Source organism: Thalassophryne amazonica, chromosome 22 (assembly GCF_902500255.1).
Source record: "Thalassophryne amazonica chromosome 22, fThaAma1.1, whole genome shotgun sequence".
Classification (NCBI taxonomy): Eukaryota; Metazoa; Chordata; class Actinopteri; order Batrachoidiformes; family Batrachoididae; genus Thalassophryne; species Thalassophryne amazonica.
Genome location: NC_047124.1, coordinates 8,616,181 through 8,636,364, shown reverse-complemented (window position 1 = coordinate 8,636,364; position 20,184 = coordinate 8,616,181). Strand labels below are relative to the sequence as shown.

Below are 20,184 nucleotides of genomic sequence, written 5' to 3'. Positions count from 1 at the left end.
GTGAAGACTTTACTTTTAATTTTTTTCATACAACATCTGATTTTCATGAAACCTTGTGAAAATGCTAATTCTAGATTCAAATCTATTAAGTATTGGGGGGGGGGGGGATCCCAATAAAGGGGTGGGGCCAGTATATTTTATCCCCCTACCACCCGCCTCATTTTGGCTTGTCAGGATCTCACAAATAAAAAGTGAAATTTTTCCTTTTGAGGATTATGTCAAAACTTAATTTTTAATATATTTAACAGACGTTTAAGGCCTTGGTGGAGGTGCGCACGAATTGAGCGCCGTAGTTGCGCGCCTTCTTCTATAGTGGCAACAATAACTGCGAAAACACACTGAAAAAGCCAAATTGCGGTTCAATTGAAGTGTCAGATATGCGTAGAGATCACATAAGACATCTGCAATGTATTTTATGACAATGGTTTGGCCTCTAAATGGAGATAATTTAGTTTACGGCACTGTAATATAATATTACAATCTGGGTTTGGGACGCCTGAATAGACAGCTTTCTGAAGCAATGCACATGTTCTGAATTTTTGCTGTGTGCAGGAATCCGAGCAGAAAAGAGAAATATAACTAAAAAATTAAGTTGGACTCCAATTTGTTCTCTGACATCCAAAAATCTGCTCGTAACTTTTTTATATTCTGCTATTTCAAGTACCGCTTTTTTTGACAGTTAAATTTTTGCAAAGTTGATTTTAAAGTTAACTCCAGTTAACACGACCAGAATTACTGCAAACCCACGTTGCGCTATGCGTCCCTGAATGACCAAATATTAAGAAAAATGTTAGCTTTTGAGAGCTAAGAGGTAGGATTTAGTGTCCACTAGTGGTGAGGTTGCAGAATGCATTTTGCTGTCACTGGTCAAAATTGAGTTCACATTTTCCTTCATTTGGTGACAAGGTTTAAATTTTGGGGCCATGTTTGCAAAAACGGGAATAAAACAGGAAAAGCAAAACATAAAAAATGATATATATATATATATATATATATATATATATATATATATATATATATATATATATATATATATATATATATATATATATGTAAAGACTTTACTTTTAATTTTTTTTCATACAACATCTGATTTTCATGAAACCTTGTAAAAATGCTAATTCTAGATTCAAATCTATTAAGTACTGGGGGCAGATCCCAATAAAGGGGTGGAGCCAGTATATTTTAAAATAGATTTTGCCTTTTGAGGATTATGCCAAAACGTAATTTTTAATATATTTAACAGATGAACAGCGGAGGTGCGCCCTCTAACGAAATGAGTGCCGTAGTTGCACGCCTTCTTCTATAGTGGCAACAATAACTGCGAAAATACACCGAAAAAGCTAAATTAAGGTTCAAGTGAAGTGTCAGATATGCGTAGAGATCACATACGACGTCTGCAGTGTATTTTATGACAATGGTTTGATGTCCAGATGGAGATAATTTAGTTTATGGGTTTATGGCACTGTAATATAATATTACAATCTGGGTTTGGGACGCCTGAGTAGACAGGGAACCAGCTTTCAGTCAACAAAAAGACTTATATTTAAATGTTGGTTTCACCTGTGAGAAGTGCGTTATGGTTAGCATAGTACATGCACATGACTCCCTTTTGACTGCTGTTTTTCTAGCATAAGGTCTGGATTTTATTTGCCACTGATTTGTTGCATCGTTCCGCAGTTCTTTCACGACTGCACTTCAGCACCAGAACAGTAGGTGGTGATGGAGTGCAAAGCCTGTGTGACAGTTAACAAAAAACAAAAGAAGAAGAACCCAACCATTGAAGCGGTTTGGCTGAAATTTCTCTTTCTGTCTGCCCTCGAACCAAAGGAGTTATTCATGTATATTAATGTAGAATATTCACATCGTCTTCCTCCTTTTCTTTGTTTGAACAGTTGCCAATCAAAGCAGCTCAGCATCGCTCCGGCAACCGTATGCACATCATCACAGACTGTCTGAGTGCACTCGTGGAAAGTTAAACCACCTTTTTTCAAAACACATCGAGTGCACATCCGGCCGGGTCAGTTCTCCGTCTTGCGTCTCAAATATGATCAAAGATGCGTGTCAGAAGGGATTTCCAGAAACAGCTGAAGTGGTGCTGGCGAGGACGCCACTCCAGTTTGTGCGGCAGCAAATTAATGGCTTCTGTGTGTGTATCTGTGTGTCACGACCATGTGGTGACAGTATGTCATGAGTTATCGTCGCTCAACCTCCACGCTCCCTCCATTTGTTTCCATGTAAATCCACAGTGTTTCTCCACAGTTTGAGATGAGAGCTGGAAAAACTAGGGATTGGATCTTTTAGTGAGGTCACTGGAACAAAGGGGCATCTGAGCATGTCAGGCCTCTGGGAAGTGATTGCGGCGGTTGCGGCTCTTCCTGTGGTCCAGCAGCGGCTTCAGTTTGGCCAGGTCGCCCCTGAGCGGACCAGGCTGTTGGGGTTGTTGCTGTTGTTGCCTCTGCTGGAGGCTCTGGCGCTCCTTCCTCTCTTTGCAGTACTGCTGCACAGCCAGGCTCTCTGCCGGACTGAAGGTGGCCAGCAGGGCCTTCGGGTGCAACGTGCTAGTCCACGCCCAGGGCGACTGCTGCTTGTCAGTCAGCATGCTCACCATGGCCTCGCTCAACACGCGCAGGCGGATCTTGGCCACGGTGCGTTTGAAACTGTTCTCGGTGGTCAGGCAGTAGTAGAGGCCCTGGTCAGACAGCTGGGCGGAGCGGATGAGGAGGCCGTGCCTGGTGGAAAGGACGCGGTCAGTCAGCTTCACCTGGAGGTGTCAAAGTTAACAAAGTGCAAATTATACAACAGTCCACTAATAGGAGCCATAATTCCTTATGGGTGAGGAACAGTTCCTGCCTCAACCTGCATTCACTTAATGTCAAACAGTTGCGTGTAAATTGGCCTCTTATAGCTTTCCGAAGCAATGCACATTCTGAATTTTTGTTGTGTGCAGAATCTGAGCAGAAAAGAGAAGTCTAACTGCAGAATTAAGTTGGACTCCAATTCGTTCTCTGACATCCAAAAATCTACTCGTAACTTTTTTAATTCTGTTATTTCACTTTAATTTTTGCAAAGTTGATTTCAAAGTTAACTCCAGTTAACACGACCAGAATTACTGCAAACCCATGTTGCACTAAGGGTGCCCGAATGACCAAATATTAACTCAGAAAAATGTTAGCTTTCGAGAGCTAAGAGGTAGGATTTAGTCTCAACTAGTAGCAAGGTTACAGAATGCATTTTGCTGTCACCGGTCAAAATTTTGTTCACATTTTCCTTTATTTGGTGACAAGGGTTCACACTTTCTTGACTTCTTTTGTCTTAAGCAATTTGTATGATGCTCCATTTCATAAAAATGTGGGTTGTCATACTTGCTAACCTGCGCTACCAACCAGTAGACCGACCGAGGAGAGCAACTACAAATTCCACTTCTTTATTCTTCAGTCTCCTGGCCATGCTGCAAAATGCGAAAAAAAAAGTTTACATATGTCCCTTCTGGGCTACTGTATCAACATGGTGGCCTCCACGAGCAAGCCCGCTCCCATGTAAATATGAATTGTACATTCTAAGTTCATGATAACACATCGACTCTTTGTTTGAAGTAATTATACAGATGGTTATGAATGCTATCTTTCATTTTTGCTAATCAACACCCCTAAATCATACACATAACAGCTTTAAGGCAAAAGTTCAAAACTAGCTAATGTTAGCATTCATCCGTAAACACTTGACACAGTCTAATTCAGAACTTGGGAAGGTAAGAAAATTCACCAAGCTTGATAGCTACAATGGTATCTTTTAGCTAGCTCCACACACTGGACCATAAACTTAAATAAACCAGTACAATGATGGGAGTAAGCAAGGCACACGAAACGCTTAATGTATGATCCAGTCTTCCAGGCACAAATATATTGCATTATATAACGCCTAAATAGATCCTTGTCATTTGATTGGTGGTTTGTATGTCACGATATTCGTCCTATTTGCCATTGTATACCATTTACCGTGCAATTTTGGTTCCATTTAACATGCAAATTCCATACATTTTTGTGCCATTGCACGCTGCCGTACGCTCACACTAGCGGTGACGGCGCTTAGCTTAAAAACAAACAGTGGCCCTATACAGTGCCCAGACTCCCTGGGTAACAGAGGGGAAGGCTGGATGTGCCGATGGGGCTTGAGAGCGAGTCAGCGGTGTGCTGAGAAAGCAGTGTTTGCCAGAGGCAGAGCTGCACAGGCCGGGTTGGACCCGCCACAGCTTGGGGTTTGAGCGGGGCCACTGGGGCACAACAGGCTCCGTCAGATGGCGCCTGGGTGAGATGGGACATCTCAGGCTCACTACCAAGCTTTGGTGGACATCATAGGACTGGAAAGGGCATAAGCCCTTTTTTTCTTGTTTACAAATGCATGAAATATCAAATGATAAGGATCTATTTTAGGCGTCATATAAAACAAATAATTAATGTTTTTTCATTTGTTCAATGGAAAGAATATTTCATGAGGTGGAAGATGGAACTACAGCCATAACCCCTCTGGACCAAACGTCCTGGACAGATTTTTATAAAGAATACATTGTTGAAATAAAATTGAAACAACACCAAAGTAAACTTAGCTCCAGCTCGGAAAAACCCCTGCCGCCAGGGATTCACTTCCAAACTATACAGCTATAAAATGACCATTACTCTGTGAACCTACTCCACAGACGTCAATGTTAAATCTATAAAAGATGTGTCTCTCACGCAGCTTAATCTAATTTATCACAGCCGCTCCAAGTGGTCTTGTCGTTTAAGGGGTGTCAAATATTTGTAAAATGTTTCACTACCGAGAATCCAGTCATTAGTCAAGGTCCATATCATGTTTGATCTGTATCACCGCTCGTTACAACACTCCGCTGCCAATAAACGTGCAAATGCTTTATCCTTCAGGCGATACGATCCTTAATCAAGCATGTGAAATCATCTGGCTGCTATATGTCTAATCTGTGATGTAATATTTAACCAGACAGCACAGACATCTCATTCTCCATCTGTTGCACTCACACGAGCAAATATCTCATACCCAGCACTGCACCTGCAAGGATGAATTATTTAGAAAATTGCTAAAAGGCTAGCCACGTGATATCATTTGATGTACATGATAATAAAATGCATTATTTACTTCCAGGCAAGCTCAACAGGCTGACTTTTGCACAAGCTACAGGCTAACTATCCCAGCTAGCTGGTTTAGCACTCTAATGTATCGACTAGGCTGGGATAGCTAGCATACTAGCTAACCTGCACACTAGCTGAAAACTTAAAAACTAGAAATACTTTTATAATGACTCCAAAGGGCGATTTACCTGATCTTTTTCATTACATTTTTTTCTTTTCATTTGTGCTGTAGCTGTTATGTTGCTAATGTGTAGCTAATCATAGAAAATATGTAACATTTAAACTAGAAAGATAAAGTATTTAATATAATCATAAATAAGGTATCAGCCTCATAAACCCAATGAACACAAATTACAGAATACATTATTTGCTTGCATAAGATCTTGGGCTGATTTCTGAGTCAGCCATATGCTAATTAGCTACACTTAGAATGTGAATGTAACAATTTAGCCACAGAAACTAGGTAGTTAGCAAATGATATTGATCTGTTTTGCAACAAATTGTACTTTATTATGAAAGAGTTTTCTATTTAACTGTATGTACATTTATATTTATTTGACACACGTAGATTACAAGTGACTTAGCAATAATAGCTAATAGTAGCTAATATTGTAGCTCCCTCCAAATTTAGCATGCCTTATCATGGCCACTTGTCAATAATATATTTAAAAAATTCTACGAAGAGAGTGCATTTCTACAATTCAGTATTGCCCTGCAAATAACTGAAAGTTACGTCAATCTGCTTTGTAGCAGGTTATACTTTGTTGGGGCAGAATTTCATCAAAATCGATGACATGCCGTAGTGTGATCTTGTTAACTACTTAGTGCTACTGTTAGGCATTAATAAATCATTTACTACGGTCCTGTAATGTCCCCTATACTAATCTGGATTGAGACCACAAGTAAGTAAGTGAATCAATCTCAGAAGTTTATTAACGCACAATAATAGACAAATTATTGTACATATGATATTCTAATTTAGCATTCTGGTGAATATTAATATGAAAATAAAGTGAGAAAAATTTTATGCATCACATCCTACACAATCATGAGATATTGGTAGATGTTTGATTACCACTGACTACTATGCAGTCACTCATGAGCGCTGGAAACCATGAATGATGCTTTTCTAAAGTAACGACTAGGGATAAAATCTTGGTCACTCATCATCACGTGATGACAGATTCACACTGCGACAGACAAATATTAGCTTGAAATAAATTCATTAGCATTGAAAGCGCTAGCTGCTAAGCTAATAAGTTCCTTATGTTATCTTTGAAAAAACCTGCACATTAAATCAATCGGCTGTTCAAATAGTTAAGATATCGTGGCATGGATACGTAATTTGACAGCACGAGCATTTTGAACACTTTACTTTTGCCGCCTTCGAGCTCACCGCTACAAGATGAGTCACGATTGGACATTGATGCAAATCTGCCTGTCATAGTTCATTGATACTGAACTTGAGGTAAGATAATTGTTCATATTAGTCAAACAAATAGAGTGCCTCCTTTGGAAAAAGACGGTGAACGTGACAGTGACAATTCACACGCAGGATGCTTGTTTGGGTGACTGTTATTGACCTCTGACCTCTTTCCTCCTGTCATTGTCCCTCTGAATGACCCAGCGGGTTGACGCCTGAGGAGCCTTTGGCGTGCACTCCAGGAAAGTGGTGTTGTTTTTCACGCCGTACTGCGTCATCTCCACGGCGTTCCTGTAAGCTAGTGGGACAAACACAGCTGAATAAGGCACAATCAGACGTCACCGGCGCACAGACACAAACCCCGCAGATGGACGTGTATCTGACTCAAGCTTCAGCCGTGACTGTGAAATATTGACGCAAAGCGCCCCGGAGTGCGTCGCGTTCATCTCTAGAAAAATTCAGGACTCTCGCTGTCAAATCTGGGTTCATCACTCAGCTTATTGTAGCAGATAACTGAAACAATCCTTCAAATGATGACGCAAGCACCAAAGTCTGCACAAATACACCTTAGACATTACTGTTCTGAAAAAACTGACTGGCCACTTGACTTTTCAGTAGGCAGCCAGGTAGGGGTCAATTGAAGAATTACACAGGGGTCAATTTTAAAATGTTCCAATCAAATTGAAAACTACACCACATTATTTGTCTGATCATAAAGATTCCAAAAAAGTATAGTTTGGACTATCTATGACTAAATGTTATGGAGTTATGGGGTAAAAACAGCAAGAACAGTGACAAAGGTCAGTTTCAGTTTGTACAGGGGTCAAAAGTTAAAGTTTTTCCATTTTTTTGTAAAAAGTGATGCAAATTATTGGTTGAGCTAATAGGATTAATAAATGGAATAGTTTTGACAGTGTTGAATGCTTGGTCTCCAAAGTAAAGGTCAAACAAGGTCAACGTCCATTGGCTTCTATGACGTGTGACATATGTGACCCCGTAACTTGATAACTAGGCATCATACATGGTCCAAACTATTCCATTTGCAGGATTCTGCTCTAAATATTCTCTTATCTGCTGCACTAGCTGGATTTATGACAGCATCTCATTAGCGGTGACGACCATATGTTTGGCTCCCTGAGCTTGGGCTAATTTAGCAACGTAAACCGTTCACCAAATGCAACACTCCGGGGAGCAAACCCTCGTTAAACCGCACCATGCACGCCGGCTGCAGCTGCAGCTACCAGCCTCTGTGTAAACCACGGCGAAATTTATTGTGTGGTCTTTTGTCCCTGGCAGTTATTGTCTTCAAATATTGACATTTGTTTTTGCAAGCACAGCACATTGGTGAGGTTGTAATTGAGAATTTACTGCGGCGGTGTTTACAACGGCGTGCAGTATGACAGTAAAGCGGCTTCTTCAAAGGCGTGTTTGAGGTAATTACCTTTTAGATTGAAGCCCCTGCACTGTGTGAGTGGGTTTCCGTGGATAATGTCCTGCCTCCTGCTTCTCCTATGAAAATAAATAAATAAATAAGTACAAATTTATAGATAATAATAAATGGAATTCCGTAAAATACACATCATAGCTAAATGCAGAATTTTATTGCCACCTGCATCCAGAGAGTGGTCATACTTTCACCTTTGGTTGTGTGTGTGTGTGTGATGGTTTTGTTCCAAGAGTAACAAATAAACTGTTGAACATATCCTCATGAAATTTAATGAGGTGATAGATATGAGTAATATCTTGAGCAGAATCACCAGATGAGGATGTATTTCAGCATTTTGAGCTATTTTTGAGTGCTCTGACTCAGCATAAGGAATGAAAATATATGAGTAATTTGGCTCTTGGCAACACTTAGGGCCCTATCTTGCCAACCAATGCACATGGACTAAAGTGCATAATGCAAGTACATTTGGGGTGTGTTCAACATGTATAAAGGGCTGTCTTCATCACCTACTTAGTCATGGGTGTTTTTTGGGCATAAAATGGAAGAAACCAATCAAACTGTCATTTGTCTTCCCCTTTACGCACACTGGAGTCTGGCATACTTCTGTTAACACAACAAGCAGACATAAAAAAAGAGCTTTTCTGACCAGTTAAAACAGACGGTGTCAAATAAATTGTTAATCTGCCATTGATTTTTGGTGGTAATGCAGAAAACAATGTGATCATCTCCAGTGGAATTATGCTTTTTCATGTCTTTCAATGCTCCCTTGCTAATATTTGTTTAATCTGGGACTATGTGCTGCTGTGTTTATCTTCATACATACAACATTCTGATTCCAAAATGAAGCAGGTGGTTGAGATTTTGTCTCCACATGACCTTTATTTAACAAACACAATCAAAACAGCTGCCCTCATAGAATGTTAATCTAAAGTTACCATTGCGGAAGGAGCGTTCACTGCCAAAACAATGCGAGGAAAATGTGATGCTGGTATTCTACTCAGCTGTGTCGTGCAAACAACCTGACAAATTTCAGACACATTTTCTGTTGGAAAATAGGAGCCGTGCTTTTGTTCAGTGTCCAAACTAAACCTGACCTGCGTCTGACTGGAATGTCGACAGACACACATCTGGTTCTTGAAGCAAATAGAACGGAGGTGTCACTCATCTGTCTTTGTCTATGTTATGTCTAGACAGCAGGGGAAACAACTAAAGCGGAATTCATCAAATCATTTTTTTTTTTTGAAGTAGGTAAGAAGGATTCTGTTCCACTGATAGTTTTCAAGCAGAAGTCGCCAGTGCTGAAAAATTAAGCCAACGCTGAAGTGCCAAATCTTGCAATTCTTTGAATGGCCACTTGAGGCTGGATGAAAAAGATAGTCAATCCCCATAGAAGCCCATGTTAAAATGTCCAACCTTACAGTAGAAATCAACATATTTACAGCCTAGTACACAAAATGTTTGGGTCTCTATAGCTAGTTTCCCAGTTCATCACAACTATACAGGGGTTGAATTTTCAAATGAATCATCATTATAAGTTATTTTGAGCCATAAAATTATACATAATTGGGGGTGTGTTCACTTTGAGCCTCATTAGCAGAGGCAGCCAGCTCCTGTGTTTGTCCTTCCCGAGCAGTTTAGTCTAAATATTTGAGATAATATGGCTTGCTGTGTGGTTATTTGTACTAATGGACCAACCAAGAAGTTGGTGTTCCAGTATTTCTGTTAAATAAAATTTTAGCATTATTTAATTTGTATGTTAGCACTGTTAGCACTAATTAGCAGGTATGGATAGCTTAGTGATGTTAGCTCTACTAATGCTACCATGGTTACTGAAGCTGGTCATAGTTCTTAATACCTGAACCCAAGTCACCCATTATGAATCCACCAAGTGTTTGCAAAAATACAGGTTAATCAAATGCCCAAACCAACACTAACCTGTTAAACATAGCTAGCTTGTTAGCTATGAGATAGGCGCCCATGTTCGGACTTCATTCATCCCATCTAAGTCATGCCGGTCATGCCCATGTTCCAGTTCTTTGACCATTTATGGTTTGGCAAGGAGTTAGGTGGAGTAAGACACTACCAATATGGCGACACCCAAAACCAACCCACTTGAGTTTCCAAGCATCTTGACCATTTTACAGTATTTACAGTGTGATATTTTCTGTAACCACAATTGTACGATCCACTCCCACATTTGCAAGTTCACACATTCCAGTTATTTGTTTGATTTTTGTACACACATGGTAATGTTTGGCCAAAGTGATAAGGGTTACGAGGCGCCTGCCAAAAATCTACCTTATCCTAATGTTTATTTGATGCTTGTGACAGTTTTGCACAGCTGGCTCCATGCACAGGCTCCCTAATCAACACCTGTCACCACGTATTACCATCAAAAAGACGACTTTAGGGTTTGTTCTTGGAAGGTTGTTCCCCTCCTGCTGTCCACTGCTTGGAAATACATCACGGCTTTACACAGGTCATGTTTAAGGTCCTAACACCGGCGCAACATAGCCATGAATCCGAAGACTGTAAACTCATCTACGTACCGTTTTCCGGTGGGATAGAAGCGGGAGCAGCTGAGGCCGTCCCAGGCACAGTAAGGATCTCTGGCCAGGCAGCAGTCCGCGCACGCCGAGCCGTAAGCGTGGCATCGGTGCAAGGAGACCTGCGACACACCAAACTCTGAGCTGACGTACAGCTGTTGCTGCAAAGTAAAACAGTTCAAGTGTCAGATGGCCTGTTTGTCTTAATAAGACGCCGGCTGACAGGAAAATGAGGCACAAACATGCCGGCTTATTATTTCCGTTCCCCCGGGAGCTTTATTACGTGCTGAATATTGCTTTTCCGTACATTTCATACTCGCCACGGATGATAAATAACATACTGTGTTAAAACAATAAAAGCAAACTTAATATGTGAACAAATCAAAGTGTACTTACTTTTTTGGGGGATATTCTCAGGTTTGTAACACGAGCTTTGTTCTGAAAATGAGCACAAGTCCAACATTTAGCACTTCCAGAAATGTTCAGTCCAACCTGTTTCTCATCAGATAGTGTTTTTTTTTTTTTAGAAGAAGAAGAAGAAACATACTTTGTTTTTCAAATATAAATCTGTCAGTGAGTGGAGGAATGGTGACGTTAAGATGTAATAGAGTCAGGTGGATTCAAACTTTGGAAATTTAAGGGTGCACTTAACAAAATTCACTTCATATTGATGTATCACAAAATTACAGCTAGTTTTACTGCTGGTAAAGTATATTTTTTGATGGGATTTCATGGCAAATATCGTGATTTAGTGGTGTGAAATCTTGCAGATGAAATGAGGGAGAAGGCGTATGTGCATATATGCAACATTCAAAGTTCCTACTGTGTTCGAAGGAAACTGGGAACTGAGAAGTTCCTGTACCTTGTACATATCTAATAAAGCTATGCTAAAACATTAAGTCACCGCACTGATTCATTTTACTTAAAAACATTGTAGCTGTAACTAAAGTTACCCGTCCAGCAGTCATCCAGCAAAACTATCATGTGAAAGTTCTTCCCAGTGGGATCTCTGGTCACCTGTGTGTGTTACTAGCTGTGTCCGTCAATTCCTATCTTCTTCAATTTCAGTTTTTTCTACACTTTTAGTTATAATTGAAGGACTGAGTAGAATCCACCTTCATGTGTGTGCCAAGTCGGTGCAAACTGGATTGAAAAAAATTAACTTTTGACCTTTGATCACAATGACTTTGATCTTAATGGCCGACTTCTGACCTTTGATCACAATGACTTTGATCGTAATGGCTGACTTTTAATCTTTGATCACAATGACTTTGATCCTAATGGCTGACTTTTACCTTAGATCACAATGACTTTGATCCAAATGGCTGACTTTTAAACTTTGATCACAATAACTTTGATCCTAATGCCCACTTATGACCTTTGATCACAATGACTTTGATCCTAATGGCTGACTTTTGACCTTTGATCACAATGACTTTGATCCTAATGGCTGACGTTTGACCTTTAATCACAATGATTTTGATCCTAATGGCCTGCTTTTGACCTTTGATCGCAATGACTTTGATCCTAATGGCCAACCTTTAACCTTTGAATGCAATGACTTTGATACTAATGGCCAACTTTTAACCTTTGATCACAATGACTTTGATCCTAACGGCTGACTTTTAACCTTTGATCACAGTGACTTTGATCCTAATGGCTGACTTTTAACCTTTGATCACAATGACTTTGATCCTAATGGCCGACTTTTAACCTTTGATCACAATGACTTTGATCCTAATGGCTGACTTTTAACCTTTGATCACAATAACTTTGATCCTAATGGCCGACTTTTGACCTTTGATCACAATGACGTTGATCCTAATGGATGACTTTTAACCTTTGATCACAATGATTTTGATCCTAATGGCCGACTTTTAACCTTTGATCACAATGATTTTGATCCTAATGACCTGCTTTTGACCTTTGATCACAATGACTTTGATCCTAATGGCTGACTTTTAACCTTTGATCACAATGACTTTGATCTGAATGACCAACTTTTGGCAAATGTAACATCTTCTAGGCATCTTCCAGAACCGATCTTCATTTGTGTGCCAAATTGGATGGACAATGGAGTGCAAAAAAAAAATCTGAATTTTGATGCTTGACCCCAGTGATCTTGACCTAAAACAAACACTTTAAGGGGAATTCTGGGGTTGACTGTCGGAAATCGGTCAAAGGACGTGGGAGGATTCTGTAGTCTCTCAAACTATTCCAACGATATTGGTGATTTAACTGATTTATTAATTTGCATATTACGGGACACAGTTGTAGTGATGCAGATAAACGTCCTTTTCATGACTTAACTGGTAAAAATGTTTTAAAGTGCTGCACCTTTAAGTTAGATCAATAGGCTGAGATAAAAAGGACATGTGTGTGAGCCTGCACGTGGTGTGCTAGTATGTTTCCCATCACTGCTGCCCTACGCAGAACATCAATCTCCTCCCTGCCACACTGTCTTTGTCTGAATACCTCTGGCATTTGTGTTGTGGTCAAGTGTGCCCTTTATCCTTTGATGTGAGACATAATGGGGAGGAAGAAAAGGATGAAAGGAAGAGAGAAAGACACACAGCAGACCTTAAACACTTCCAGCTCCTCCAGAATCAGATCTTCATGTAAGGACTGGTTGGTTGGCAGCACAATCACCTTCTGTACGGTACCTTTGTCTTGGGTGGGGGGTGGGGGGGCATCAAAAGGACACATCAGTTAGAAACCAAACCCCTGCACTGAACAATACGAAGCAGATACAACAGCACAAGTGCAACTCCAACAAGAAGGCATAACAACTGGAGGGGAAAAGTGAATCCTCCATTCTTTCCGTATCTGTTTTCCTTTGCCCGTGTTTGCTTTTGAATTCGACACGATAGCTGCGACCGGCTCTCCAGCAAAATCAGCTGCGGCATCAGTGGGAATACAAGGACCTAAATCTGCAGAAGGGAGGTCGAGGGCACGGAAAAGGCCAAATGCAACACGGCCGTCGTCTGTGCAGCTGGTTTGTCCTGGGAGCTGAGCTGAGAGTGTGGGAAGAAGGACGGCTCCTGAACACATTCGATAGGAGCCTCCTGCGTATCTGAGGCAGAGCGCCCGCTGCGGCACGGTTCTAGTCTGCCTGCACTGGCTTCTCTTCAAGAATTCAGGCAGGAGGGATAGAATAGAGATGTGCTCTTTATAAAACCAAAAACAGCTGTGAGAGCGAGTCCCTTGAATACAAGACATCTTCACAGGAACACTGACGAGTACAAAAATACACGTACTGACCTCACCGTTACACATGTAGAAACGACACGCGGTAACCAAGGACCCATGATCTTCATCACTTGATTGTTTGGATGATGGTAAATACAACCATTGGACTTTATAAGTTACCTGGATGTTTAGTTCAATTCATTCTTGTAGTTTGTTTGTGTTTTTTTTTCTGTATAGCCAAAGCAGATGGTCACCACTCTGAGTCTGGTCTGCTTGAGGTTTCTTCCTATAATCAAAAAGTGCCTGATGGAGTTTTCCTGACCACTGTTGTCTACATGCTTGCTCAGGGGGTGGGTAAGGTTAGATGTTACCTTTGTGACGCCCCTCGGGGTGACATACATTATGATTTGGTGTTATATGAATAAACTGAATTGAACTCAATTATTTATGATGATGTTGAAGCATAAGAAAGACTTGATATCATAGTATTGCAAGACAAATGCTGGTGTGGGTTAGTGTCTCATGAAGGGAAACAGATCTTGCAAATATTTTATTTTAATACATTAATAACATTGAAAATTGAAGAAATACAATTTGGACATGTCCCCATTTACGGCACTCGTCAAAATCAGGATTTGACTTTATTTTATAAAATGACAATAAATGTGTGCACTTTCCTACCTGTGCCCAGGAAGAGAACTTGGTAGTTTCCATCAGCAGCCACGACATGGTCCACAGCTACGGTTGTGTATTTGTAGTCAGCGTTTGTACGAACCACCAGAGGTCGCCTACCCACCGGATAGATTGCGTTAAACATGATGGGATGGTTCCGCACAAAGGTCACCACATCATCTGGGAACTCCTTTGTTGTCTGGATGTCCGGTGTAAACGCTCCTCCAGGACACTGGGAATCAGAGCGTTTATTATTTGATAAAGAATATTGTTACTATACCATAACTAATGGGGAACACAGCGGAGGTGAGTCGCACAGTTCATTAACAAACAGCACATCTTGGCTTTGAAAATGAAAGAAATTGACAAAATAATTTGAAGCTACATACATGCAACTTGCACTTGCTCCTAATTTCCACCATGCATGTCATAATATAATTCCCTACAACAAGCTCAGACATGTCCAGCAGGTGGCAGACAAGCTCCAAATCCATTCATGAACACCTGCTCCTAAAGTCCATAATCCTTTTAGAATCCAACAAGTGGCAAAGAGATCCATAGAATTGCATAAACAAATAAATGTTGCTGTTTGGTTTGATCTGGTAGATCAAATCTCAACAAAATTTAATCAGTTTGTGCTCATTATACACCATTGTATTTTGGAGACATACATGATGATAGTATTATTGTGTTTGGGGTTGGACTCATTTATCTATCTACAGAACCTAGGAATGTGTAAAACAAACAAACAAACAAACAAAAAAATCAGCTTTAGAATAACAGAACTAAAATGATTGTGTATGTTGGGTAAAATGGTTAAATGTGGAATCCCTCAAGGATCTGTTGTGGGGACCCAAGTACTTAATTTCATATTTTATTTTGTAACAAGTTTGCTTGCTTGTAGCATATCATGCATGATGTGAAATAAGGTTTGGGGGGGGACATGTTATTGCAGATGCATGTCACATTTTACACACAGTGGTCCAAGAATGAAATCTTGAGGCACCACACAAGGACCTGCACCTGTGCACGGTAACTCTGAAACTGTATCTTGTGGATTCATAATTGCAAATACATGTGTGATTCTGTTCCCTGCGTGATGATTTGGCACAAGTTTAACACTGGATGCAGCTTGGATGTACAGAGAGACTTGGGCATGGATGGGCTTTGAAAACTGGACTTGCTTGTTGTCGGTAGCATCGGCACCATAATTTTAAAAACCATGTTTAAAGTGAGTAACATTAATAATGAACTCACAGTTCCGGGTCTTGGAAAAGGAATGCGACCTTGGAATGCCATCCACTGAAAGTTGGGCCCCTCTCTGTGAGCAAAGGGCCCGTTGAAGACAGTGAGGATGTCGGCCATGTTGTACATGCACACCGCCGAGCCTTTAAAAACAGAGCTGAGGAAAGGAAAAGCATGCTTTCAATAAAACACAAACATAGGACGCGGCAGTCACAGGCATATAATCCCCTCAGATAAAATAATCTTTATTTATATGTAGCAATAAATCACAAAATGTCTCTGCAGGCTTTTCATTGTCCACAACATATGAGGTTCTGTGCCCCTGGGTCAAAGCTCCGCCGTACAGGAGGATCAGCTCACCTCTTACACTCCTAATGATCTCATGTGGTGTGGCACAGTAATGTAAAACACTGCTGGAGCACATAAAAGGCGCCTTGTTGAAAAGGGGAACAGAAGCATACTGTGCAAATGGGACAATTCTGGATACTAGGTGAGAACACCCGTGGGCATGAAGACCCCAACGGCTACATTGATCTAACTTTTGACCCCAGTGTTCTTGACCTTCACCCAGTTATTGACCTCTGACTGATCTTTTCAGGGCAATTCTGGAATAAGTGTATGCCACATCTGGTCCAAACTGGATTTGAAAATCAGATTCTTTGACCTTTACCAAAATGAATTCTTTAAGAGTAATTTTTGGGTCAACCTAGTTTGGTAGAAATCAACAAATGATGCTTGGAGGAGTAGGCCAACAAAAACAGGTACACATGACCCCGCCAGTGATTGACATTTGGCACATGTGACCTTGATCAGCAATTCCAGAATCCACCTTCATGTGTGGGCCAAGTCGGTGCAAATTGGATAAAAAAATTAAACTTTTGACCTTGGATCACAATGACTTTGATCCTAATGGCCGACTTTTAACCTTTGATCACAATGCCTTTGATCCTAATGGCTGACTTTTAACCTTTGATCACAAAGACTTTTATCCTAATGACCGACTTTTGACCTTTGATCCCAATGACTTATCCTAATGGCTGACTTTTACCTTTGATCACAATGACTTTGATCCTAACGGCCGACTTTTAACCTTTGATCACAATGCCTTTGATCCTAATGGCTGACTTTTAACCTTTGATCACAATGACTTTTATCCTAATGGCTGCCTTTTAACCTTTGATCAAAATGACTTTTATCCTAATGACCGACTTCTGACCTTTGATCACAATGACTTTTATCCTAATGGCTGACTGTTAACCTTTGATCACAATGACCTTTATCCTAATGGCTGACTTTTAACCTTTGATCACAATGACTTTTATCTTAATGGCTGACTTTTAACCTTTGATCACAATAACTTTGATCCTAATGACCAACTTTTGACCTTTGATTACAATGACTTTGATCCTAATGGCCAACTTTTGACCTTTGATCACAATGACTTTGATCCTAATGGCCAACTTTTAACCTTTGATCACAACGACTTTGATCCGACTGACCAACTTTCAGCAAATGTAACTTCTTCTAGGCATCTTCCAGAACTGATCTTCATTTGTGTGCCAAATTTGATGGACAATGGAGTGTAAAAAAATTCATAATTTTGATGCTTGACCCCAGTTATCTTGACCTAAAACAAACACTTTAAGGGGAATTCTGGGGTTGACTGTCGGTTATCGGTCAAACGATGTGGGAGGATTCTGTAGTCGCTCAAACTATTTCAACGTTTGCTCTTAATTGGCTTCAAAAATGCTGCCGTTCTGCTGGCAAACAGAAGGAAATCACATCAATGTGAAGGCCAGATGGTGAAGCCACTAGCTCGCTCAAAGTAAGAGCTCATCACCTGAAAAAGCTGTTCTGCAACACGATACGAGACATCTCAATGTAACATTCCCTCTGAGCGGGGCGGTGCTCCCGCTGACATCCAGGGGGTGATTAACATTACTGCAGAGAAATGCAGGAATGTTACAGTTGGCATTGTCCTCTCTGGTCTTACCTAGTGGATGTGAAAACTGCAAACATCAACAGGTCCTTGGGTAGATCGGTTTCCATCAAAAACACGCTTTCTGTGAGAGGAAACACGCATGTTCACATGTGCAGAGGCAGACACCTACAGAGCCTAAAGCAGTCATCGGCTCATCCCTGCAGCAAACACAGGCAAACCGTGATTTATGTAGGATTAATAAATGCGCGTGTTGACAGATGGGAGTCTGATGAGCCAAGTGTGAAAGCTGGAGGCTGAAAATGTCGTGACCCGATGTCTGTAGGTGTCAACACGGCAGTGAAGAAAGGCATCAAGGAAGAACAACAGCTTCAAAAATTCAAAAAGAGCTCAGAGCCGAAGAGTCAACAAAAATCTGATGCAAAATTTATGCACAAAACAGCTTTTTGTAGATTTTTTTTCCATAAGGTGCTTCACCATCAATACTTTGAAGATTAAGACACACAGTCACCAATATGACATTATTGATAAGGTGTAGAATATGACCTCTTATTAAACTGTGCAATTTTAACACTAAACTAAGTGTAATTCACTGTGGCTTTTTTTTGGGGGGGGGGGGGGGGGGCATCATGAAGATGTAATCAAATATATAAAGGAATGATTTGTGGTTTTCAGTTTTGTAAGAAAGTTTAAGACGACATCACAAATTATATATATTTTTACAGTGTAATTAGAAATAAAAACAAGCTGTGAGATTTAAATATGTTATTCTTCATCTATCACACAGAATGTGTGTGTGTGTGTCTCTCTCTCTCTCTCTCTCTCTATATATATATATATATACAGGGTTGGGTAGGATTACTTTGAAATGTAATCCAAAAGTAATCAGATTACAAGTAATCCAAATGTATGTACATACATACATGTAATCCACATGTATTCTTTCAAAGTAATCCTACCCAACCTTGTATATATCCATCCATCCATCCATCCATTTTCTTCCGCTTTATCCAGAGTTGGGTCGCGGGGGCAGCAGCTCAAGCAAAGCCACCCAGACCTCCCGATCCACAAACACCTCCTCCAGCTCCTCTGGGGGAACCCCAAGGCGTTCCCAAGCCAGCCGAGAGATGTAGTCCCTCCAGCGTGTCCTGGGTCTTCCCCAGGGCCTCCTCCCAATGGGACATGCCCGGAACACCTCTCCAGCGAGGCGTCCAGGGGGCATCCGGAAAAGATGCCCGAGCCACCTCAACTGACTCCTTTCGACGTGGAGGAGCAGCGGCTCCACTCCGAGCTCCTCCCGAGTGACCGAGCTCCTCACCCTATCTCTAAGGGAGCGCCCAGCCACCCTGCGGAGGAAAATCATCTCGGCCGCTTGTACTCGCGATCTCGTTCTTTCGGTCATGAGCCAAATCTCATGACCATAGGTGAGGATCGGAACGTAGATTGATCGGTAAATCGAGAGCTCTGCCCCCCTACTCAGCTCTCTCTTCACCACGACGGTCCGATACAGCGACCGCATCACTTTAGATGCTGCACCGATCCGTCTATCGATCTCACGCTCCATCCGTCCCTCACTCGTGAACAAGACCCCGAGATACTTAAACTCCTCCACTTGAGGCAAGGACACTCCACCGACCTGAAGAGGGCAAAACACCTTTTTCCGGTCGAGAACCATGGTCTTGGATTTGGAGGTGCTGATCTTCATCCCGGACGCTTCACACTCGGCTGCAAACCACCCCAGTACATGCTGAAGGTCCTGATTTGATGAAGCCAACAGAACAACATCGTCCGCAAACAGCAGAGACGAGATTCTGTGGTTTCCAAACCAGACCCCCTCTACACCCTGGCTGCGCCTAGAAATTCTGTCCATAAAAATAATGAACAGAACCGGTGACAAAGGGCAGCCCTGGCGGAGGCCAACGTGCACTGGAAACAGGTTTGACTTACTACCGGCAATGCGAACCAAGATCCTGCTGCGGTCGTACAGGGACCGGATAGCCCTTAGCAAAGGACCCCTGTACCCCGTACTCCCGGAGCACCCCCCACAGGGTGCCCCAAGGGACACGGTCGAACGCCTTCTCCAGATCCACAAAACACATGTGGACTGGTTGGGCAAACTCCCATGAACCCTCGAGCACCCGATGGAGCATGTAGAGCTGGTCCAGTGTGCTGCGACCAGGATGAAAACCACACTGCTCCTCCTGAATCCGAGGTTCCACCATCGGTCGAATTCTCCTCTCCAGTACTCTGGAATAGACCTTACCGGGGAGGCTGAGGAGTGTGATCCCACTATAGTTGGAACACACCCTCCGGTCCCCCTTCTTAAACAGAGGGACCACCACCCCGGTCTGCCAATCCAGAGGCACTGTCCCCAATCGCTACGCGATGTTGCAGAGGCGTGTCAGCCAAGACAGTCCCACAACATCCAGAGACTTAAGCTACTCAGGACGGATTTCATCCACCCCAGGAGCCTTGCAACCGAGGAGCTTTCTAACCACCTCGGTCACTTCAGCCTGGGTAATGGATGAGCCCGCCTCTGAGTCCCCAGTCTCTGCTTCCTCTTCGGAAGACGTGACGAT

The 20,184-nt window shown here is 41.7% G+C and overlaps 1 protein-coding gene across 2 annotated transcripts in view; it reads right to left on the bottom strand.

Moving 5' to 3' along the window:
* Positions 1 to 1,079: 1,079 nt before the first annotated feature.
* The window catches only part of sema3c (sema domain, immunoglobulin domain (Ig), short basic domain, secreted, (semaphorin) 3C), a 67,549-nt gene continuing 48,444 nt past the window's right edge, over positions 1,080 to 20,184 (bottom strand). The window contains exons 10-18 of one of the 2 annotated variants that reach the window (XM_034163495.1): positions 17,660 to 17,729; positions 15,679 to 15,823; positions 14,431 to 14,653; positions 13,141 to 13,229; positions 10,957 to 10,998; positions 10,564 to 10,721; positions 8,009 to 8,076; positions 6,735 to 6,865; positions 1,080 to 2,764 (exon numbers count right to left, since the gene is read on the bottom strand). In XM_034163495.1, the coding sequence (XP_034019386.1) occupies positions 2,339 to 2,764; positions 6,735 to 6,865; positions 8,009 to 8,076; positions 10,564 to 10,721; positions 10,957 to 10,998; positions 13,141 to 13,229; positions 14,431 to 14,653; positions 15,679 to 15,823; positions 17,660 to 17,729 (1,352 nt within the window). In that variant the 3' untranslated portion in view covers positions 1,080 to 2,338. Of the gene's footprint in view, positions 2,765 to 6,734; positions 6,866 to 8,008; positions 8,077 to 10,563; positions 10,722 to 10,952; positions 10,999 to 13,140; positions 13,230 to 14,430; positions 14,654 to 15,678; positions 15,824 to 17,659; positions 17,730 to 20,184 lie in introns of both variants that reach the window. The other variant, XM_034163496.1, reaches the window with a different exon arrangement.